General features: G+C 40.2%; 1 protein-coding gene and 1 long non-coding RNA gene across 12 annotated transcripts; one reads left to right on the plus strand and one right to left on the minus strand.

Moving 5' to 3' along the window:
• Positions 1-4,291: 4,291 nt before the first annotated feature.
• On the minus strand, positions 4,292-23,088 carry LOC110378720 (E3 ubiquitin-protein ligase TRIM37). 11 transcript variants are annotated; one of them, XM_049839110.2, is made up of 19 exons: positions 22,644-23,088; positions 22,310-22,569; positions 21,983-22,205; positions 21,377-21,585; positions 21,017-21,037; positions 20,503-20,610; positions 19,447-19,656; positions 18,856-18,882; positions 17,147-17,326; positions 16,718-16,832; positions 16,166-16,385; positions 14,381-14,552; positions 12,978-13,153; positions 9,487-9,656; positions 9,304-9,409; positions 8,192-8,434; positions 7,540-7,710; positions 6,808-6,986; positions 4,292-6,287 (listed from the first exon to the last, which is right to left on the minus strand). In XM_049839110.2, exons 1-19 carry the CDS (start codon positions 22,695-22,697, stop codon positions 6,156-6,158), a joined length of 2,976 nt encoding a protein of 991 aa, XP_049695067.2. In that variant the 5' UTR covers positions 22,698-23,088; the 3' UTR covers positions 4,292-6,155. The 11 variants fall into 11 exon arrangements, with proteins under 11 accessions (XP_049695067.2, XP_049695066.2, XP_049695068.2 ...); XM_049839109.2 differs by having other exon boundaries at positions 7,540-7,713; XM_049839111.2 differs by having other exon boundaries at positions 7,540-7,713; positions 21,983-22,193; positions 22,644-23,087.
• Positions 10,887-11,697, plus strand: LOC135117331 (uncharacterized). The gene is made up of 2 exons (XR_010276813.1): positions 10,887-11,322; positions 11,495-11,697. It is a non-coding gene; the product is annotated as an uncharacterized LOC135117331 (long non-coding RNA).
• Positions 23,089-23,877: the final 789 nt, after the last annotated feature.

The following is a 23,877-nucleotide window of genomic DNA, read 5'->3' on the forward strand; positions in this document are numbered from 1 at the left end:
AAGAAACCTTTAAGATATCGCTATACAGGTTCGGCAGGAATATGTCGCGACAATGAGAGTAAATTTAAAGCTGCGGAGAAAAAGATTCCGATTCTCATTACGAGGATACATAACGATACCACGGAGGAAGATATAATAGATTACGTTTTCAATAAAACTAAGGAAAATATTATGTTAGAGAAAATATCTTTTAAGCATGAAAGAGAATACAAGGCTTACAAATTTTTCGTATTAGAAAGCAAGTCGTCGTTATTCCTCAATAGCGGTTTATGGCCTCAAGGAGTTATATTTAGGCGATTTGTGAATTTCAAGCGCAAAACAACGAACGTCGAGGCGGTGCCGCGACGTGTCCGGTCTGAGAATGTATTTGATGGATAAAGACAACTTGTATACACTGGTGAGTTTCAATTGTAGAAGTGTGAAGCGATCGGTAGACTATGTCAAGCAAATGTGTCATACCTCTGATATAATAGCCTTGCAAGAAACATGGCTTCTACCGAATGATATCCATTTTCTAAGTGACATTGATCCTGAGTATGGCTATGTGGGGACATCAGCTGTGGATACTACTGCGGGCATGCTCGTGGGTCGGCCGTATGGAGGAGTGGCTATATTATGGAAGAAGAGTGTCCTACAGAATGTGTCAATAGTGCAGTGTGACAATGCTCGCGTCTGTGCCATTAAAGTGGAGTTAGGGCAAAGGTCATTTTTAGTATTCAGCATTTATATGCCTACCGATTGTGTTGTGAACCTACCGGAATTTACGGATTGTCTAAGCTTGGTGAGTGCTATAATTAATAATGAAAATACGGAAACTGTTTACTTACTCGGGGACTTTAATGCTCATCCAGGTCAGTTATTTTTTAACGAGTTAAAAGACTTTTGTACGGAGGCTGAGTGGAGATGTGCTGATGTTGAATTACTCGGTCTCTCATCTGATACGTTTAGCTTTATAAGTGATGCGAACGGATCTAGACGCTGGTTAGACCACTGTCTAGCTACAGATTCGGCTATGCAAACAATTGTTAGTGTAGAAATTAAGCATGATGTTATGTGGTCGGATCACTTTCCTTTGTTTATATGTTGCAATTTAAAAAGTATTAAACCTAAAATAGAACATAATAAGAACGATTCATGTAATAAAATACGTTGGGGCGAGAGAAACTGTGAACAAAGTACACTATATACGAATTTATGTAATGAACGATTAAAATTAATAGACTTTCCAAGTGAATTGAGTAACTGCTGTGATTTCTCTTGTGATAATATGGAACATAAGGTTATTATTGACAAACTGTATGACGAAATTGTAGACGCCTTAAGCCGATCAGCTAATGACAGTTACTCTGGCAATAAAAGGGTTTGTAAGAAGAAACCTGTAGTAGGTTGGAGCAGGCATGTCAGTAGTGCTCACCGGGAGGCTCGGGCTAAGTTCCAGGTATGGATATTGTGTGGCAGACCGAAGTCGGGTCGTGTTTGGAGTGAGATGCAAGAAAGCCGTAAAATCTTTAAAAGCCGTTTAAAATGGTGTCAAAATAACAGTGAACAAATTAAAATGGACATTCTGGCAATGCATCACGCCAAACATGATTTTCGAAGTTTCTGGAAGTCCACTAATAAAGTAAACAGAAGGCCGGGCTTGCCTGTGAGCGTTGGTGGCATTACTGATCCAAAAAGCATAGCTCAAATGTTTAAAAACCATTTCATGGTAACTTCACCATTGGGACCATCACGGTTGGGACATGAGGGCTTGACTCGGGGGCAGGAACTCAGTGTAAGATTTACGGCCAAAGATATTACAAAGGTTGTTGCGACCATGACGCGAGGCAAGTCTCCTGGCCACGATCATTTGAGTATCGAGCATCTTAAACATGCGGGTGTCCATCTTCCAAGGGTGCTAGCTATGTTTTACTCCCTATGTCTGGGACACTCATATCTACCTCCAGCTATGATGCAGACCGTGGTGGTACCGATCGTGAAAAGTAAGACTGGAGATATAAGTGACGCTAACAACTATAGGCCTATCTCTCTGGCTACAATTCTGTCTAAAGTGCTTGACAGTCTTCTTAACACACTGTTGAGTAGCTATCTCGAGCTACATGACAATCAATTCGGTTTCAAATCTGGTCTATCCACCGATACAGCTATTCTGTGTTTGAAGGAGACTGTCAAGTACTACACTGATCGCAAAACTCCAGTCTATGCTTGCTTCCTCGACCTTTCGAAAGCGTTTGATCTGGTTTCCTATGATATCCTCTGGGATAAACTTAACCATACATCCCTGCCAAGCGAATGTATTCAAATCCTCAAATATTGGTACGGGAACCAGGTCAACGTAGTTCGGTGGTCGGGGACGCTGTCTGAGCCATACAGGTTGGAGTGCGGGGTGAGGCAAGGGGGGCTGACCTCGCCAACGCTCTTCAATCTTTATGTAAACGCACTCATCGAGAGGCTGAGCAGCACGCATGTCGGATGCCATGTTGGTGGAGTTTGTGTCAACAACATTAGCTATGCGGATGACATGGTGCTGCTGAGCGCCTCGGTGTGTGGCCTGTCTAAGCTGATCGGCATTTGTGAGGAATATGCTCTCAGTCATGGCCTGCTCTACAACACTAAGAAAAGTGAGTGTATGGTTTTCCGGGCAAGGGGTAAATGTCCTGATAGTGTTCCTAGCATCAAATTAAATAATGTACCGCTAAAAAGGGTTGACACTTTTAAATACCTTGGGCATCTGGTGACCTCTGACTTGAAGGACGATTCAGACTTAGAGCGGGAGCGTAGGGCGTTGTCTGTTAGAGCGAACATGATAGCTCGCAGGTTTGCACGATGCTCGAAGGAAGTAAAAAACACTCTTTTTAGAGCGTATTGCACTTGTTTTTACTCAAGCGCCCTGTGGGCTAACTATACTCAAAAACAGTACAGCGCCCTACGCGTCCAATTCAACAATGCCTACAGGATGCTGTTGGGGCTGCCTCGGTTCTGCAGTGCGTCGGGGATGTTCGCCGAGTCACGCATTGACTGCTTCTATGCGACGATGCGAAAGCGGTGCACATCCCTAGTACGCAGAGTGCGCGCCAGCTCCAACACCATCTTGAGGATGTTGGCTGAGAGGTTCGACTGTCACTACATTAACCATTGTTGCATGCTTAATGTGGTCACAGTTGCAACGTAGCAATTTATAAGTAATAATTTAATTTAATTTTACTATTATTGACTTTTGTATTTTAAATTATGATCTTTATGGATTGAAATAAATGATTATTATTATAAATGTATGTCTCTTCCAGACCTCGGGACTATAGAGTCCCGGATTTTTGGGAGGCGAACGTGGGGCCGAAGCCAACACGCTGAAGCCCTTTTGAGACAACTTTAATGAAATGGTGACACAAAACCGACGATTATCCCTGTATACACTATAGAAATGTACCCAAGGACAATCCCCGGTTCTGTGCTAAACTATTGCTAACTATGGATGAAAACTACTTGGGCTATTGTGATGGGATGTTAGTGGACTAGGAATGGGAAGACTATGGGAACTATGGCACCTGCCGATAACAATGTAATAAATACACGTAAAAATGGCAGGTGGAGACTCGCCAACTCACTTACTGGGCCCCCGGGAATCAGTCACTGAAAAGCAACAAGAGGGCAACAGGTACATGAGCGGCTGAGAAGGGTGAGGATACCTCGGCGGACTTTAAACGCAGATCACGCGCTCCCTGTGGGTCCAGCATCACCGGCCCACTCGCCACTTACCACGAGGCACCTACCCTCCGAGCATTGCTCTAGCGACTCCACTCTGACCGGCCGATGAAGGCAAGCCAAGAGGCGGGAGACCTATCCCCCGTCATGCTTCACTCCGGCAAGCCGGAGATGGGGGACAGTATACTCTCCCTGGAGCACTCGGATATATAGCCCCGCGGGGTCGCTACTCCCCGTCATCCGCCTCAGATGCCCTGCGGGGCTTTATTATTATTATTATTATAAGCTAAATAAGAATCCAGTTTGATGTGAAAAATCTGTGACGTCATAAGTTGCGCTTTCATACATATTGCAAAGAAAGTGACAGTTTTTGACAGTTAAATAAAAGTAATGAATTTGACTCGTTGGAAACTACCGTATTGGGGTGATTCCATTTTTTTGCTCGCGAGTGTAGTTTCTTATGCTAGGAACAACTGACTCAACAAACTCAGGAGCACATGTCTGTTATGTCTAGTACCTTTAAAGGTTATACAGATAACTTCACATTTGTTTGTATCGTATGAAAGGAAAAATAAAATAAAAAAGCTAATTCCATTTTTGTGACATTTTAATAATATGTATGTATTACATCCATTTAATCATAACATCAATACATAACTTTTTTTTATATGGAATCAAAAATATAATAATCAAACCTTTTTATAATCGAAAATCAGAAGTTAACTTGTACCCATCAAATTGTATTTTTTAATTTTAATTTAATTCTGTGAATAAAATAAACTAAATTAGTTATTAATTCGGTAATTTAATCCAATAAATTAGTTAAAATCAACCAACATTCGACTGATCTAATACATAAGTCGTATCTTAACACTACTGAATACTCAACCCTCATAACGATAAAGAATCACACACTTTGAACTTTTCAGTCATGTCAATCTACGTAACTAATCGATTAAATACTTAACATCGACAACTACGCCGGGTGCAGCCGGAGATCGATATAATCACATGAAACATCAAATATTTGAACTATCGATACCTAGTGACACTCGGAACTAAGTTGCAGTGAGTGTCGACCTACCTACCGGGAGAGCAAGCCATTCTCAACCCTATCAGATGCACGTAAAGCTCAAACTCGAATGCGAAATTTTGACATCATGCTGATACCCGGTTGGTACCCGACAGATAACATTACCTATAGTGGAGTTTCAAAAACATTTATTATGCATTATTATTTATTGTAATAAAATCCTTGTCTATATTCTTGCTAATATCATTAAAACGGACTACAAGCTCTAGTAAGTTAATATTGGTAATTATTATGTTAATTCTTGACATGGTGGCAAGGAGGTTCTAATGTGAAATGTGGAGAGTTCTTCAAGTAAATATTTAAAAATAAATGCGAATACTAGTAAGCATCTCAGGGCCGACATTGCGGGATATCTAATTTAATTATAAAAATATATCGTATCATAGAACAAAATAAAAATAGCACTCTAATATTTTTGGCAGGCGAAACAAATTCGGATCACCTTAGAATAATTGTACTGATAAACGTTAATAATGACTAAAAATAATAAATACAAGAGATCGTTTAAATTTTGAGTCTTTTTACCTAATGCCCGTACTTTTTATACGTTTTTATATTCTATCTAGGCGACGAGGAGACCCGAATCTCTCAACAGAATAGGGGCACACTCAAGTATCGTAAGGAGTATAATTGTGGCGTATGTTACCTACACGTTGTAAGGTCTATGGTGCCTCACGAGGAGAGATCTATGAAGCGCACGGTACGGCAGCGGCAACTATCGCTGACGACGTCTGCTACGGGGTTCTCACACTATATAAAGCTGATATTACATGAATCATTTTTGCTTATTTTTTTTTTTCAATTAAATTTCTTCAACACTACAAGATTGAACGATCACTTTGCGTTAATCACCTGGAATATCACGTTTCGATTCGGTTGATCAATGTAACATCGGCTTTAGACAGACACAGTTAATAATCAGTTCTTGACAAACTTAATGGCGGCTCCTTCCGAGCACAGATCTGTGTATGTGAGCACCACGGAGCAAGGAAAGATGAGCGGAGATGCCATAATGTAGGCGTCTTCTTCTACGTCAAATATGTATTATGTACGGTGGGCAATGTGAGCATACATTTACGTGTGAACTAACGAAGCGTTCTTCGAGACATCTATCAACTATTTTTGTTATTACGAAAAATGGTTGGGTTCAAAGAAGGAGTGTAAGGGCGAAGACAGTATCGTTCTTCGTTCCCTGCACATTTTGGCGCGGTAATTTCTTAGGACATTTTCCTTTATGGCACCTCCGCTAGTCATTTTGTTCTGCATGGTGGGCACTGTATTCGCAGGCAAGGTATGGAGTCGCCATTAGAGCCGTGTATGAGCCACGTGCTCAGTGGTGGTACTCGCGCCGGTAGCGCGGTCAGTCCGCGCGGTCGGGCGGAGCGGCGGGCGGGGACCAGGGCTGCGCGGGGGGCGTGGCGGCGCGGGCGGAGCCGCTCGAGTTGCCGCCCTCGATCGACAAGCTGTTCAGCAGCATGTCGAATAGCGTGTCCTGGAATAACACACATGTTAATGATGAATACAAATACAGAAAACGCAAAAATAGATTATAATTCTAAATAATAATTTGGCAACACTATGGTGATAATACTGTACAGTTGTAAAAAGTGCATTTCTCAAACAAAATAAAAGTAAATAATAATTATGCAGTCTCGCTTGATGCAAAAATGGTGAATATTGGTATGAAAGTAAACTTAACATTTTAACAACAGAAAAAAAAATGAAAAAACTCCCAACTACACTACATTAAAATAAAATTAAACGAGCCAAACTGGGTACAAACTAAAAAACCCAAACCTACTACACATAGTGTCAACGGGCATCTAAACTACCCGCCGCACAACTACGCCATCCAACAGGTGACATAAATACTGGCGTCACCACTGTGTATAGTAAGCCTATTTAGTCCAAGCAATTTCTTGATAAATAAAATAATGGACCTTCTTCTGGAAGTGGATGTGACTCGTAGACAATATTTTTTACGAGTTAGTAGAGCAACAAAAGCACATTACATTAAGCACATGCTGAGCATCAGTATTTACGTTGTAGTCGAGCACGGCGTCGACGTCGTCGTTGTCGCTGACGGAGGACACGGAGGGCCAGTAGTCGTGCAGCGCGGCCGACACCGGCGACACCGCGCCGCGCTCCGGCGTGCCCGGCGACGACCCGCCGAACTGGCTCACTGTGCATGCTGGACACGGAAAAAATCATTTGTCCTGTAGGTACGTTGCTGAGTTTGTTGCGCCACATCTGATGGATAGATGGGTGGGCGTTTCGGGAGGCTGTCTTTTGTTTTTGTACGTTTGAAAAGTGCTGATTTATCAGCTTAATTTGAATAAACGTTTTTGAGTTTCGAGTTTGAGTCCTATGTTATCGGTAAAATTAGTGTTATGGGACCTGTGTAGATCACGCTTAGGAAAGGTAATAATGTCTAAAATTGTGGTTATTACTGAAGGGAGGTTCAAATTAAGGTGAATGCTGAATACTTTGACTGACAACGGTTCCTTTCCCTGTCCCATTGGGCTATGAAAGTGAAGAAACGCACATGCGTCTGCGCAAATGCTGGTGCACTATAATATGTCTTACGCAGTTGGCTGATCACTTTATATGAGAATAGCAATTATGCCCAATAACCATCTAGAACACCGTCATCAGTTCACACTTTCTGGACACTGTTCTCTTGCCTCTGCTTCTAGTATTTATCTTTTCTAATTTTGGTACACAACTAAATTCCTGTTACGTACATGTGGCGGGATGCCTGGCGCCGGGGCGGTGGCGCAGCTGTCCGGGCGACAGCGGCGGCGGGCGGCGCGGGCGGGGCGCGGGCGGCGCGGGGGAGGCGGGGGCGCGGCACGTGCGTCGACTGGCGCCGCTCTCCGAGCTGCCGGCGCTGCCCGACCAGTGACGTTTGCTGCCTGCTGAACATAATTCATGCCACATTTTATTTGCCGCAGTTTCACCGGCGTTTTGGGGGTGAATTTCTTCCCATAATCGGACAAAATATAGTCTGTGTTACTCGGCCATAATGCTAACTGGGATTTTTTTTTAATGGGTTCAGTATAGTTATCGGCACGAATCTTGAGCGCCGACCTTCATCTGCGCGGAGGTGATTTAATAGCAAAGAACTAATCCCGAGTGACCGTTATGACGCGATGCGCTGCGGGCCAACCACCGCTTTACAATGCCCCCGCGCCTCACTTCATACCACAAAAGGGATCCAATAAATTACTTCTGCATAGGTGAAGGTCAGCGCTTAAGGTTCGTGCTGATGATTATAGTTTTGGGGACAAACATAAAAATATATATTCCCCATTATTATGTAAGTATGTTTTTTTTTACTTATACTATTCGATAAGTTTATATTAGAGTTAGAATGAATGAAAAGTATGTACTCACAATGTCTGGAATGTTTGGGCGTGAGTCCGTTCATGCGCATGAGGTTGAGCAGCAGCATGTCGGTGTGCGCGGCGGTGGACAGCTGCGGGTCGCGCTCGGCGCGCGCGGCGAGCGGCGCGGGCGCCACGCCGTCCGAGCCCGCCGGCGTCACGCGCCCCGCCACCGCGCACACCAGGCGCCGCAGGATGTCCGCGCCCGACCCCGCCCCGCCCGCGCCGCCCGCTGACTCGATGTCGTTCTCACCTGCATCACACATAACATATCAATACACGTAACACGATCCTACGCTATGCGGCTGAACCCCACTTGATCATACCGCACCGCGCCCGTACTCCAGTGACGTCACACTGAAGTCAAGTGTCACGATATCTGAAATCATACACAAAGTTTTAAAATGGGACGAATCTATTGCAGTATACCAATCCTATGGAATATATTTAAAAAATAATTTTGAGGAAATCTTTGCTGTCTTTACGGCCGCGTCACACCTGTATTTCATAGTATCCATAGAGCCGAATAGGTGTAAGCAATATTTTCCGCACGGGCCAAGACGTATGGGACCGGCGCGTCAGGCGCGGTGCGATCAAGTGGGGTTCAACCCTAATACTGACGCTACTTACTGCGGCCGTAGTGCGGGTTCTTGGCGGATAAAATCAAAGGCTCGACGGCGGGTTATCCTTTATTAAGATTTATTTATGTAAGTCCGCCTTGCCGGGAGCGTGGGGTGGGGCGGGAGGGGCGGGGCGGGGCTAGCGCGCGTAGGGCGCGCGGCGGCGGGCGGGGCGCGCGGGGCGGCGCGGGGCGCGCGGGGAGGGGCGGCGCGGGGAGCCCAGCCCGCACCACGAGCAGCCCGACGAGGCCGACGTACCCTCTGCCCCAGGACCAGTGTTAGGAAGCGGGAGGGGAGCCGCGGTCGGACCAGCCGGCGCCGGCCGACCACTACCGGAGGCCAATACACTCACGCTACCGTACAACTCTTTAAACAGTGTTTGGCAAAAATAACATTTACGCACATTAATCAAAGTCTCAAACAAGACATGATCTAACTACTACAATAAAACAGGGTGGAAACAATAACAGTCGATATAAAATAAACTCAAACAACATCTTACCTGACATAGTTTCGTCGTCGACATCGTTCTCTTCGTTAGAGTTCTCGTCCACGTGACTGGGGTTGTTTTCATCGGCGAACACTTCTAGTTCGCTGAACATCAAATCCTGTAAATGACGACTTTGTTTAAACCCTTTCTTCTACTCTATTTAAATAAAATAAACTATTGAACTACAATACTAACCCCAGTATCGCTGCTGCTCTCGGACGCAGCATGCAGGGGGTGCTGCGGCGCGGGCTCGCCGGGCTCCAGCTTGGCGCTCGCGTTCAGCTCCGGAGACGAGATGGACGAGCACAGCACCACGTTGGTGGTGGCTGGGTTACTGGTTTCGGTTACTGGGCTGCTGGATACCGCTGGAGGGAAAATAAAAACTTCTTTATGTCGAAGTGATAGTGGTCGTGTTTAAATTATTTTAATAAGGTTGAGTTTCGTTTGTGTTTAGTTCTCAATGTATGTACTTATTGTAACAAGACCATAGATATAATATTACTAAACAAGATTGCGCACGCTCAAAATATACATTTACGAAAATGAACTCTATTCTAACGCAATAAGGTACTAAATTGGTTGCACAATACACAGAGGCAAATCCGAGCCGAGAGGGATAGTTCGAACGGAGGCTGTTTGTCTCTTTCTAACACCTTGCCAGCATAAAAAAATGTTGTGATCAAAAATTTTGTCTTCCCAAAAAACAATTGAATCACTTATATTTTTATCTTATTTTAACAATTGTAAGTCAACAAATTTATAACAACCGCATTAATTTATTATACTAATAAATTATTTATATAAATTATTATTCTTAAAACATAAACAACATAATTTTTTATTTTGTTTTTTTTTTCTAGCGGTAACCCTGAACATTCTTGGCGCGTAATCAGCATTTAAAATTTTGTTTATATTTTTTGTATTAAATCAATTTAAACTATTTAAATGGTGAAAAAGTGTTGCGTTTATACTCGTAAAAGTGAATCCTATGGTGGTTGCAATATATCGTTCCACAGGTTAGCTAATAATAACATTTTCGTAAATCAAACAACTAGGGTGCCCATGAATTCTTGTAATGAGTCAAAATATGGGTGATGGATTTTAAAACTGTTGTACTATTGTTATAGCTTGCCAAAAATGAAGAAAGGCGACATAAACGGCTCAGCAGTCTATACGTGAAGTAGAAATACAAAAAAAACAGTCTTCACTTCGAATCTTCCTGCTTTTATACTGCTAATTCCCGCTAATTATTAAAAGCCTTTATAAGTATCTTAAGGTCACAAACTGCGTAAATTAAAACTTCAATACCAATCTGCGTTTAATAATCTTAGCAAATTCAGATTTGTCTCACATAGCTTAATCTCATAGTCACCCTATTAGAAAGGGACAGACAGCCTCCGTACTAACTGTTTCACTCGGCTCGTTTTTTGGATTTATATGCGCAGTCCTGTTTACTAATATTATGTCTATGAACAAGACACACTTTCCATCGCCATTATCGCAATCGTAACGATTGAGTCACCCGAAACTCTATGGAATTTAAGAGCTCGACAAGAAACAAAGGCCCTCTTATTATAAAACGCGGTATCAAATAAGTATCGGCTTTTGTACTACCTTTAATCCAGCTGTAAGTACGACCTTGAAAAAACGTTATTACAAAACGCAGTTTATCGCAAGTCCTATTACTATCTGTAGTACAAAAGATAAACCATCGAGCCCCATAGTTTAACTGCAGTACTTAGTCGACAAACGTCAAATTCCGTCATTATTTACTTTTGAGGTTATTTGTTTTGTGATGAAAAAAACGAAAGTGGATATAAATATGTGTGATTTGGAATACTTGGATGTGTTAGAATACTATTGAGAGTGTCCGGGGACCCAACAGTGTGCGTCATCGACAAAATCTCTTCAAATTATCTGATGACAATTTTCGATATAAATATCGATTTATGTTTTTCGAAATAATAGTCAATTGAATGCATGATGATAATCCATGATGATCCTATGATGCTCAACTGGGCTCGCCATAAGGTACGTAGCCTTTACAGGGCAAGTAAGTTGCCAAAACATCCTATTAATTATATAAGAGTCGAAGTTTTCATTATGGATGTTTGTTTATGTTCCACGCATAAACTACCACATGGATTTCGATGAAACTTCGAAAATATATCAGATTATCATACAGTTTACTGTTTATTTACAGATTCAAGACTATTTTGGCGTTTTGCACGCCGTATCCAGCCAGTAATATGCAATGTTTATAAAAGACTGGAAGCTTGCTAAAATGTAGGTACAAAAATGCCAAGATGAGCAAGGGAACAAGATTGTGTGATGAAGAACAGTGTTCAACATGTATCAGTGCGTTTGACTGTATAAATAGACATCGGAATAAAATATAATTTTGTACTTTTATGTTGTTTCATTTTGTTTTCGTAATTTAATGCACACGATATTCTGTGTGTAAGTTATTGTGCACTTAATTTTGAAGAGGTTCTAATTAGATGCACAACGTCTTATTTAATCATTTAAATCGGTATGAAAATAATCCATGTTATTTCTAACCTAAAAACAAAACATAACTCGGATACGCGCGCTGACGTTCCGTTATACGCGCAAACTCGATAGTTGTTTAAAAGAGAATAATTGGATCATGTATATCGTTAAAAGATACTAAAAATATAAAATTACCTTTAAATAATAAAAAGTAATATTTTCAACTGCAGAGATATTTTTTATTATTATCATAGTTATTAATTTTTCATCAAAATAGACTTAACAAAATAATGTAAAAAGGAACGGCGCACAGAATTCGGAACGATTGAACGAATGATTTAAATATTTGTTGCTTATAATCTGTGGATATTATTTGAACCACACACACACATAGACAAATCGAAGTACTAAACAGTCTTCTCTTAGTCTACGTTTTGTAATAAGGATGTAAAGACTATCGTAAGTACCGTAACAAACCAAGACGTCTTCAGTCTGGTTTAAACCACTACTTGCGGCAGTTTTTATAATAAGAGGGAGTAGGTTTCAGTCAATAAAGTCTGAAACTCTTTCCAAAAAATATCTTCTATGTAAACAAAAAAGACACACGAACTCGATGCATCTCGATTCAACATTGTTACTCTAAGTAATAAGTAGCTGCGCTCGTAACTCGTAGCATCTCCGTCGTAGTACAGCAAGAAGACAGCTTCATGTGAGAATTATCTATACATCTATACATATAATAAAATGATAGGAAAGTCAAAACTGTACATTGAATATTTTTTTTAAAGAATACTTGGGGGGTGATCCATAATCGATTCCGAACCCAAATATGTAGTTTTTAGAATTTTTGTCTGTATGTCTGTTTATCTGTTTGTCTGTATGTTTGTCCCGGATAAACTCAAAAAGTACTGCATGGATTTAAATCAAATTTTGCATGACTATTACCTGAGGGCCGGTTCAACACATAGGCTGTATATTATCACGCTATCACCTACGGGGGTTGAGCAATGAACGATAAAATAAACGAAATTGGAAAATCTACCTATATTACGCAGACGAAGTCGCGGGCAACAGCTAGTCATGTGATAAGTACATACATTGATTGATTGCGGCCTTATGATGTGTCTGTTTTCGTCCCGTAGAAGGATGTAGTTGACCTAGTGTGAGTAAATATTAAAGACTCGTAATGTTACCGGTAAGGGTAGACTCCTTAGCAGGCACATGATGCTTGTCCGGCCTGGGCTCGGGCTGGCGCTTGCTGGCCAGCTTGCTGGGCACGCGGCTGGGCGCGTTGGCGGCACTCAGCAGAGTGTGCAGGCTCACCAGAGCCATGTTGTCTGTGCCCGACACGTGCAGGGAGTTCGCTGATCTGCGGGTACAAAACAAAAAATGTTCTTTAATGAAGATTTCATAAATAATATTCAAAGAAACTTCTTGAAAGCTTCTTCTAACCTACAGACAGATAATTATGTTTTGCTTGGGAGTATGGTGCGCCACTTCTTTTTCTCAGCAAAAACACATAGGTTGCGGTGAAGGATGGAAGTTTTGGGGTCAGTCTTTCAAATTTAATGACGTTAAAAAAGTGCTGTTTTGCAGCCAGGTTTGAATAAGGTTGTACCCGGCGTCTAGCGCATGTGTGGCGTGCTGCGCATGCGCGTGTTCACTAGTGCAGTAGTAGGGGAGACCTGTCCAAAACCGTATACCCGGGCAAAACCGTATAGCGTATGTATTTCTGTTAATAATTGAAATTTCCCGCGCCACTGCAGCTCAGCGGTGTCAACCAATCACAGCTATTTGTCAACAAACACTTGTCGCGACAGGCATGCGCGTTTTTTAAATATTTTATATTATTGTTTTTTAGTGGTTTTTATGTAATTTATGTGCAAAAAGAAGTGCCAGTCATCAAATTTACGTGTACAATAGGTAAGGAACTAATAGTCATGTTAAAAGTGTGTATATTTTGATGTAATTCAGTACATTTGTACCGGTGAAATCAATTACGAATGTAGTAGTGAGTAACGTATTTATACATACAATGGTATGGGTCAAAATCGTATGGGGTAAAATCGGATATGTATGATTTTGACCCGGATGTACTTAAGTGTATTTACCTTTTATTTTTCAAGACAGATGCCACGATGCCTCGTGATTATAAAAGGGCGACTAATAGACAATCGTGGGACACGGAAAACATGAAAAAAGCTGTTCAAGCCGTGTTTGATGGCACTATGGGGTACTTCAAAGCTGCTCAAATATATCAGGAGCCGAAATCCATACGGTATACGGTTTTGTCCATGCCCTGGGGCAAAACCGTAAAACGTAGAAGAATTATTTTTGCTACATTTTTTCAATTTACGCTTTAATTATCTAAGTTAAAATATTGTGATTGCGTACCTTATGAGACTGGTTAAAAATAAATGTTGATTTAGTACAACTGTGTTTTAAAATTATTGATCAGCATCCACAAACTCTTAGCTATACGGCTTTGCCCCGGTCTCCCCTACATACCGTGACGTAGAGGGCAGGTTGTACCCGGCGTCTAGCGCATGTGTGGCGTGCTGCGCATGCGCGTGTTCACTAGTGCAGTAGTACATACCGTGACGTAGAGGGCAGGTTGTACCCGGCGTCTAGCGCATGTGTGGCGTGCTGCGCATGCGCGGGGCGTCGCTCGAGCGGCGGGTAGTCGCCGTAGCCGAACGCGCCGCCCGCCGCCGACGACACGTCGTTGTTCCGCGACTCCTCCGCGAACATGCCAGTGTTCACTACCACTGAACAGAAAATAGTTCCTATGAGGCTTTTGTGGAATCTTAAATTTAGTTGGAATTTTTCATGATCGTCATTTTAGAACGTCCCACATTGATTTCCAAAAGTACCAAATTTCCGCGAATGCGAGCTCGCTCGCCTTTGCTCACTGCGCGCGTGCAGTCTCACAGCAATGGATTGGTGCGCCTCTTTAGCGCAATCTCGTGCAAGGTTAGGACAAAAATGCACGCGCGCAGCATGCTGGCAGTGAGCAAACGGCTTGCGAGCTGCGCATTCATGGCGCATTCGCCAGATGTGGACGTACCCTAAGAAAACGTATTAAAAGGAATTTCAAAGTATTCAACATATAATATTATGTACTAAACGTACGTTATGTAAAAACATTAATACTGTTCCAGTTAAAAACAGGGAACCAACTAACTTTCTTTTGTCATCTACCTTCGTATACCATTACTATTTTCACAAAACATATATATTGACATATAGTAACAAAGTTTTAAATATTCCCAATTTTATCTATTTGCAGACGATTTAAAAATAATGATGCCAATTAAGAATGATGTAGATTCAAAATTATTACAGGAAGACATTAATAGATTGAACGACTGGTGCAAACAAAATAAGATGCTACTAAATACCAGCAAATGTCACTATATCCAATATACGCGTAACAGAAAAACACTTAACCATAAATATTTCATAGATGGTGTTGAATTGAAGAAGTTGAACACTATTCGAGACCTAGGAGTGCAGCTTGACACAGGACTTAAATTTGATGAACACATCCTAAATATAGTTTCACGGGCTTTCAAAGTACTGGGCTTCGTTTTACGGAATAGTAAAGAATTTAAAAAATCATCCACAAAAATTAAACTCTTCAACACGTTAGTTCGTTCGATCCTGGAATATGGCTCTGTGGTTTGGAGTCCGCATTATGAAGTATACTCCAAAAGATTGGAAAGCGTCCAAAAGAGATTCCTCTACCATCTTTGCTATCGTGATTGTAAGGCTAGAGAACTAAGAAGCTATACATGTAGGTTAAAATACTATCACATGGACACCTTAGCCACCCGCAGAAAGATCCTGGATTGCATCATGCTACACAAGATATTCAATGGTGCAATTGACTGCGCTGAACTTTTGAGTTCAATGGAAATAAAAATTCCAGCTCGGCTCCCTAGGAGTAAAGTGTATAGCCTTTTTCACATCGCCACCTCTAGAACCAACCTTGGGCATTACGCCGCAATACCGAGAATCTGTAGGCAATATAATGCAAAACTAGCAAAAACATCGGAGTTAGACATCTGCCAGTGTATGTCCACGTTTAGAAAGTGCCTAAAAACCTTGCCAATATAAATTGTTTGTATATGTATATTTTGTTTATAAGTGTTTAGTTTGTAACTGTATTTTATTTTTAGATATTTTTGTAATATTGTAAATTAGTTAGCTAGTGATATTGTGCATGCTGTGGTCTCCTATAAGTGAAGGAGTACACCGACACTATTCCCATTGTTTTTTTATACTACATATGTCATGTTATGTGTACATCCTTTGTTGGAGATCCTAAATAAATAAAATAAAAAAAATAAAAAACAAAACAGCAGCCATTCCAACTAACCTGGACTAGCAAGTCTCTGTCCACTCATAATATTATGTGGGGCACTGAACTTCCACTGGTTGCCGAACACGATGGAGTCGCTCAGGCTGTTGCCATCGACGGGGTTGTTCTGAGAAGGGTTGTCCGTGTCGTTGCTGCCAGAGTTCGACTGCGGAGTGGTGGAGCCGTTCTGCGCACGAGTCGCCGCGATTGAGTTGCGGGACATTTCCAGGGAGAGACGCTGGTGGCAGAAATTTTGAAAAATAAGAATAAATATTTTTTTTACCATTGGGTTAACTAACCCTTCGCCAAAATCATAATCAACAAGCAAAATGGCTGAAATTACATGATATGATTTTACAAATTAGGTAATCTAAATACGAAAAAAAAAACCATGACTATCCCGCTTTTTCTAAAACACAAATGTTGGTCTTGCTAAACTCAATTTTTTCACAACATAGTGGCATGCACTACTTTCGCAGTTTCAAACGATTTTTACTCAAATCGATCATTTGCATTTTATTGGTTGATAGTATATTATATCTACTTCGAAGTCAAACACAATGTTCATACCTCTTTGAGATCATTAATCTGCAGGATGTGCTGGTTCTGCATGGTGATCAGCTGGTTGATGTACCACTGCTGGTCGCGGCAACGTTGGTAGAACGTCGGCGGACGCACTTGGAATCTTTGACAAATACAGGAAGAAGTAATAATTTATTTATATCAGGGTAATTGACATTTCCACTTTGAGTAATTTCTAAAAATACCTCCTCTCTAAACTAGTCCACAATATTTTAAGGTAATCCATGCCGGTATATACGGGGCATTTATTTCCAAAAACAAATACTAATGTAAATAAACTAAAATTAGTCACAATTTTAATTCGACGAAGTGTAGTGCAATTCATGTCAAGAATTCTTTAGCAGATACGAATTTTATCCGCGTCGAAGTCGGGCGCAAACTCGGAACTGTATAATTGTTCTTGCACATCATACCCACCTAAGTATAAGAGTATCAGTCTCAGGGTCGAGGTAGCCCTCGCTGGCGAGCAGGTCGAGCCTGAAGAAGCGGTTGTAGCCCCAGCACTCGCCAACTTCGAAGTCGGACGCGAACTCGCGCACTATGTTCTTGGAGGGATCGCGGGACACTTGGTGCAGCATCTCCACACGGTACTCGTATCTGGGACATAGCGTTCTTAGGTTCTGCTCGAGGAATTGTGAAGAGAACTATGAAATTGAGTGTTGAATGTGGCGATAAACTATAGAAACAAAATACAAATGAAAGATGAAATATGGGTCATATTTTTGATGCAATTTTTTACATTATTCTTGTTTGGAACACTTTTTACCTGCATAGCAACTTTTAATATTGTATTTACATTTCCTCACGACTCACCTCGCCACGGTTTTTTTTTGGAGAACCATATTTCAAGCACATTACCAAACGCGCAAGCATTCCTCCTTGTAAATAAATAACTTAATAAAATCATTGTCATTTACTAATTGACGAACGAGTCGCGAGGTAACCCCTGCACCCAGGGTTGCATACAATGTTGCATAAACTCTTATTTATTTCTAAAAGACGTATAAATTACGAGCAAAGATAGCAACAGATAAGACAGATGTACGGACAAACAAACAAGGCCATGTAGAAGTTTTGCGCTTAATCTAACAGAATCTATGTTATATTTCTATTTCTTCTTCAAAAAAATCTTCTTAAATTCTATATTCTATTCTTTCATACAGATGGAAGTGGAATTTATTTTTTATTTATGCTATAACAAAATGAAGACTTAGTTAATATTTCCTTCAATAGTGAAATTTTCTTTTTCCATTTTCTTCGTAAATTATTATAGCCAGATGCACTGTCTTAGCAACATTTTGTTAAGGCACCATATTTAGAAGTCATAAGTAGCCAATGGAAAGTGAGGAAACAATCAATGAAAAGCTAGCTTCCCAAATAATATTTTAAGGATAGTTTTGAATTAAATAACAAGTGATAAAATCACATCTTTAAAGAAAAGTAGACAATAAATACAATGTATTATTTTGTGCTTTTCAACAGACTGCTCAAAAAGGAGGAGATTTTTGTATACGATTAAAATCTGACCCAAAACAAATGCTCAATGAAATATATTGAGCAATAATGGCATTGTTATAGAAAGGAAGCCATACCAAGTAGTACCTACAATAGAAAGAAACAATAGCATTACAATGAAAGCTATTTTGATAGCCAACTTGATGAAATATCATGATTCTATTAAATCTACTTGCAGACAGTTCAGTAAGATGTTGAATTTATCACTTATTTTCACATAGGAGCGTTTTGAGAGAGCACACAGAAGAGATTTAAAGCACCATTTATACTGAAATTACTTTTATTGGACCTCCCAGACAACTCGCTTGTAAATCCGGTTTAAACAAGAACTTTTCAGTTCTAGGCCATTCATTCCAGACTGGAGATCGCAAAAAAAATATTGACGACTGCAAGACAGAGACAATTTTTGGTCAAATATTCTATACCACTTGTGACATTTATTCTGATAAGTGAGTAGTCCAAGTGCCTGATTGATGCATCATTTACAAGTTACCATTTTTCCAAATCAATATTTAAGACTTATTTACTTAAAATATAAATAATGCCTTATATACCAACAGCATGCTAGCACATGGAGCTACAAATGAGCGTCGGCCTTCGCCCGCACTTACCTCTTGCCTACTCTTAACTTAGCAGTGCTTGCAATAACGAAACACTAAGTTATTCGGCTATCAAATACAGGGTACAAATCATTTATTGCCAGTTACACCAGTTACTGATAAAGTCCTTGATTGTAATAAGAAACTTATCTGAAATATATTTTCAGCAGCCTTTATCTGGCAGATAGCATTAACTATCGGATAACTAACTGAAACTTTATCGGTAACCAGGGCAACCGGGCCTTAGGGTCGGGTTGTGCAATCAAAGTGTTAGGTTACTGTTCCACCACTTAAAAACTACGTGCGCCAATGTGTTCTACAAATTTTGATACAAAGGCCAAAAAAACAATTTTGTGTAAGTAGTGTTATTATTATAAAACTCATCAAAAATTACTACAAAAAATACGTGAAAGATAATATCATTATCTACGTACAGATGTCTCTTTGTTTTGGAGACATAAAAGCAAATGTTTTACAAAATCGTGGTGAAACAGACCCTCTCAAAACGGTACAGCGAGAAATCACTTTGGGACAAGTTTTAAGGGGACATGAAACCCAAAATGTCAGTCATTATAAAAATCAATATTTTTTTAAAAAACTTACTTGGAAGTTTCAGGTAATCCAGCGCTTAGTTCGAGGAATACCGAGAGGTAGTTTCCCCTGACGACGCCGTTTCCATCAGGGTAGACCTTCAGGCGCCAACAGAGTCCGTTCACGTGCAAAGGTGCTGAATAGACGGGGGCGGCCGCGTGCTGCAGCTGCGTGAAGTTCGTGAGGGGAAACGTGCTGCTATCGTAGCTCGGGACGATTTCACTGAGGAACGGGATATATTTGAGAATTAGCTGTTCCGTATCATCATATCATAACTAAATAAAACTACTAGGTCACGGGCAGTAGTTTTATTTAAATGTATAATATACTTGTAAGTGTCAGAAATCAATACCATATCATATCGTTTATTGCATTCCATAATGCACATTACAGGTGGGAAATACAAAATGATTGTCACAATGATGGACCCTGATGGGCACAGCAAAATAGAAGAGAGGAAGGGTTAAGGTAAAATAGTGCCTATATTATTTACTTAGTTAATAGCTTTTTCCGTACCCCGAATAAAGTAGTATATCATAACCGTCTATGACCCAAATTCACCGACGACAATATAAACGTCAAAGTTTATTTAACGAATTTCCATGTTCAACTTTCAAAGTAAAAAGATGTTTTAAGAAAAACTGACTTTTATGTAGTAGATGAACTTAGGCTTAAAAAAGAGCCCAGGCATGTATCCATGTCTAACTTAAACAATAAGGCCAGTTTACCGTAAAAGCACAAGCTTACTTTCGTTTTTATTTTAGAAAGGATTATACGGCACCATTTTTGGAGACCTAGAATTTAAATCGGCGGCCATTGTGTTGCATATATTATTATGCGGCCAAAAAAAGGGGTTAGTAAGAACTGTTTCTGACGGAACTTGGCTACCGCCTGTATACATAAAAGATGAGTACCACAGGAATTTTAAAAACGTTTTCTCCCTTTATCCAATTTAAAAACTTACGTGGTTGGTTGGATATACTTATCTTGATAATACAAGTATGAGTCTATTGCTTTTCTTCTTTTAATATTAGTTAGTAAGTTACATAGAGTTACATGTTGACTTGCCTGTGAAAATCGGCCGGTACGGGAGCAGTCACGAAGCTAGCCATCGGCTTCTTTCGAACTTGGTGAATCATCTTCGAAAGTTCGCCACTCTTGGCTATCAATTCAGACCTACAAAAATAATAAAGATAAATGCTTACAATACTACAAAATTACACATCAAAACAAAGTTTGATATCAAAACTTTAGGCAGAGAGAAAATAAAAGTGGGCGGTCCAACTTTATCACTCGCTTCAGGGGTAGGGGATCAGAAGTCGCAAAACAAAATGCTCGCAGTGACCCAGTTTTTTCTTAATAATAGGCAGATTTCAGGCATTAATGAGCGGTTCTCTTTGCGGGAATAAGTTATCAAGTTTCAGAGTGCTTGCTAGCGTGATTAAAGACTACTAAAGAGTGATGTGATTGAAAATATAAAATTAATACATGGGGAAAAATGATGATTGATAGTCTTAAACCCATGAACATTGTAGTACCGACAAACATGCATGAAGTATGAACTTTAACATGCAATACTAACATAATTGATGATGTACGCTTTCTGGTCACCCCAAAACAGATTATAGCATGAAGGTAGAAAATACATAATTAATACAACAATAGGCTAATAAAATATTAATGTTCCAATTAAAACTACTAAACAAAGCAATGAGTTCCCTAACTTTTTACTGTCTTGTCATTGACAACAGCAAAAACAATTCTATCTACTATTCAAGATGAAGCATTACAAAGAAAATCTGATAAAAATTTATTAATTCCATTACAGATCAATAACTACATAAAAGTTAGTGTGATTAAAAGAAATAACTCTACCAAGGTTAGAAGAGTAAGGCCTAAAGTAAATAATAATAATTAGGTAAAATGGACAATAACCACATACCTAGTACTAGAATGCAGTTGATGTTCAATCTCTTGCAGTAGATGTTCAAGTTGTTCCGTCTCCTGCGTCAGGCTGTTCTTCTGGCCCATCAGAGTGAGGAGTTTAGCCTTCAGAGCGGAGTCCAGGCGCGATATCATTAGTTCCACGGCGTTCCGAATCTCGCGCACTCGCTCATCTTTGGCAGCACGTACTGATTCCACGTTACGCTCCTAGAAATATCATTCCATATTTTAGAACAAAGGAACTTTCAAATATTTGAGAAATTGACAAACATAGTAAATGTTTGAGGTCCAGTATAAAGTGCTATTGTAAAATACTTTGCTCTTGGAATCATGACACCTTTTATCTTTGAATGGAGAATGTCTTTTATTTGCCCTAGCATGATGTGAAAGGAGTCATTCAACAATATAGTGCATAGATTTAATTCTCTGACACACAAATGCACACAGAAGTAAACTTAATCTGAAATCATAGTTTTTCTAATTTTCCTTTACCTATTTTCATATTTTTTATTCTTAAGAAACCTTTGGTCAGTGGGTCATCTTAAGAATGGGCAAAATATTCCAAGTTAGTGTTTGCATGGCAACGGATAAACAACAATCTTACCACATCTTGCACCAGACTGATAAGCTCCATTAGTCTACGCCTCAACTGGGACACTTCATCACGGATCTGAGTGACGTGTTGCTCGTACACCTCCTCTAGCGGCTTGAAGGTGTGTCCCGAGTGGGTGCCTCCCCACAGAGCACACTGGTGACAGATGCAGCGCCGACATGTCCAGCAGTACACAGTCAGCTTCTCCTGATGCGTGGGACACCTGTTCAGGGTGCTTTATGTGTATTTATGTTATCCTTATGTTAGTTGTTAACTCACAACAAGCATAAACTTTTATATTATTAAGTCTATTGACCCTGATCTGTATCCGATAATCACCTATCTCTGAAGCTCTCCCTCTGACTAGCGGAGTTGCTCTGCTGCATCGTCTCGATTTGCTGGGTGACTTCCTCGACCCAGCGGCAATTGACGAGCTCGTGCAGGTGCAAGGCTGCGCGACAGTGCGGGCACTGCGAGCGCTGCTCCGTCAGCCATCGTCGCACACACGCGTAGCAGCACAGCTTCGAGCAGTGCGGGCAGAGGTGTGCGTCCACCAGCTTCTCCATACAGATGAAGCAGCGGAACACCTCCGCCAATGTCTGCAACCATCATCCCATTCAAAACTCTAGTCAACTCAACATAACTGTCAAATATGTAGGCCACATCGATTTACCTCAACGATCTGCTCCTCGCCATTTCCATTCCCTTTGTCTCCTCGCGAGGCCATATTTAGGTTTGCTTTTCTTACTCCGGGGCCGACGAGTAATTCACCATAATTTGGACATGTTTATATATTTCTAAAATAACAATTGGACATGTTTCGCAATGCGAGCGTCAATACACGAAACCACTTCCGCGTTCGAATATCAATCGAATCAAAATAAAAACAAAAAAATTGTGCTTTTGTGCTACTATTAAAATTACCCTATAATATTTTTTTTGTAATCGATAAACTTGAAAAAAATCGTTGTTATTTGATCGACAGGTTATGTTGATTAGATTCACATTGGTATTTCTCTGCACATATATTTTTTATTTCTTTTACTATAATCCTAAGCAATCCATTCACAATTTTAACTTTCTCGTTATTTCCCTACTAGGAGGGAAATTAAACTGGCAGCACTGGAGAAACGGCAATGTTGCCAACAACTTTCAATAAAATAATAACATAATATCGATCGAAATAGAAATAGTGTTCGAAAAAGGATATTACAGAAATAAATTGCATTCTGCTGGCTGCTGAAGTGCCGTCACAGGACGAGGTCCTTTAAATACTTTCATATTGTAAATTAAATAAGCATAATGATCAATTTCTAAACAAAAATGTTATCTTTCGTAATACTTCTCTACCCACCTAGTGTTATCTATCGGCACAGTTATAAATAATTTATCAAAATTGTAATAACATACACAACATGCAACAAATTGTAATAACGCATACTTGTATTTTTGAGACGGACGACAAAACTATTGAACTTGTAGTGTACTTAAAAAGTACTTAGATTGCGAATTACTCACCACAAATTAAAATTGAATTGGTATGAATACAACTCGGTGTCGAGAGCAGAGTCCTAACTACTAACAAACAAATCGCAAATAGTAGGTATTTCAAAGAAACCTACTGGCCGATGAATTGTACATACTTCAAAATACGAAAGTATGAGGTAAGAGAATATACTGAATTTATGTAGAGGTTTGTACAATTATTTGCCTAATAGGCGAAGCTTAAACCCCAAATAAAACGTGGTGGCTTTTATGTTTGTTTGGGTCATTATTTGCTTTGAAAATTTTATTCGAGTAAACTGTGGTAGATGCACCAGATACTCAAGGTTATAAATATGAAATTATGATTAATTAATAATTTATTTAACGCATCAAACGAAACCAAAACTCACATCGGTTGAAAA

Source organism: Helicoverpa armigera, chromosome 9, assembly GCF_030705265.1.
Source record: "Helicoverpa armigera isolate CAAS_96S chromosome 9, ASM3070526v1, whole genome shotgun sequence".
In the NCBI taxonomy this organism is placed as follows: Eukaryota; Metazoa; Arthropoda; class Insecta; order Lepidoptera; family Noctuidae; genus Helicoverpa; species Helicoverpa armigera.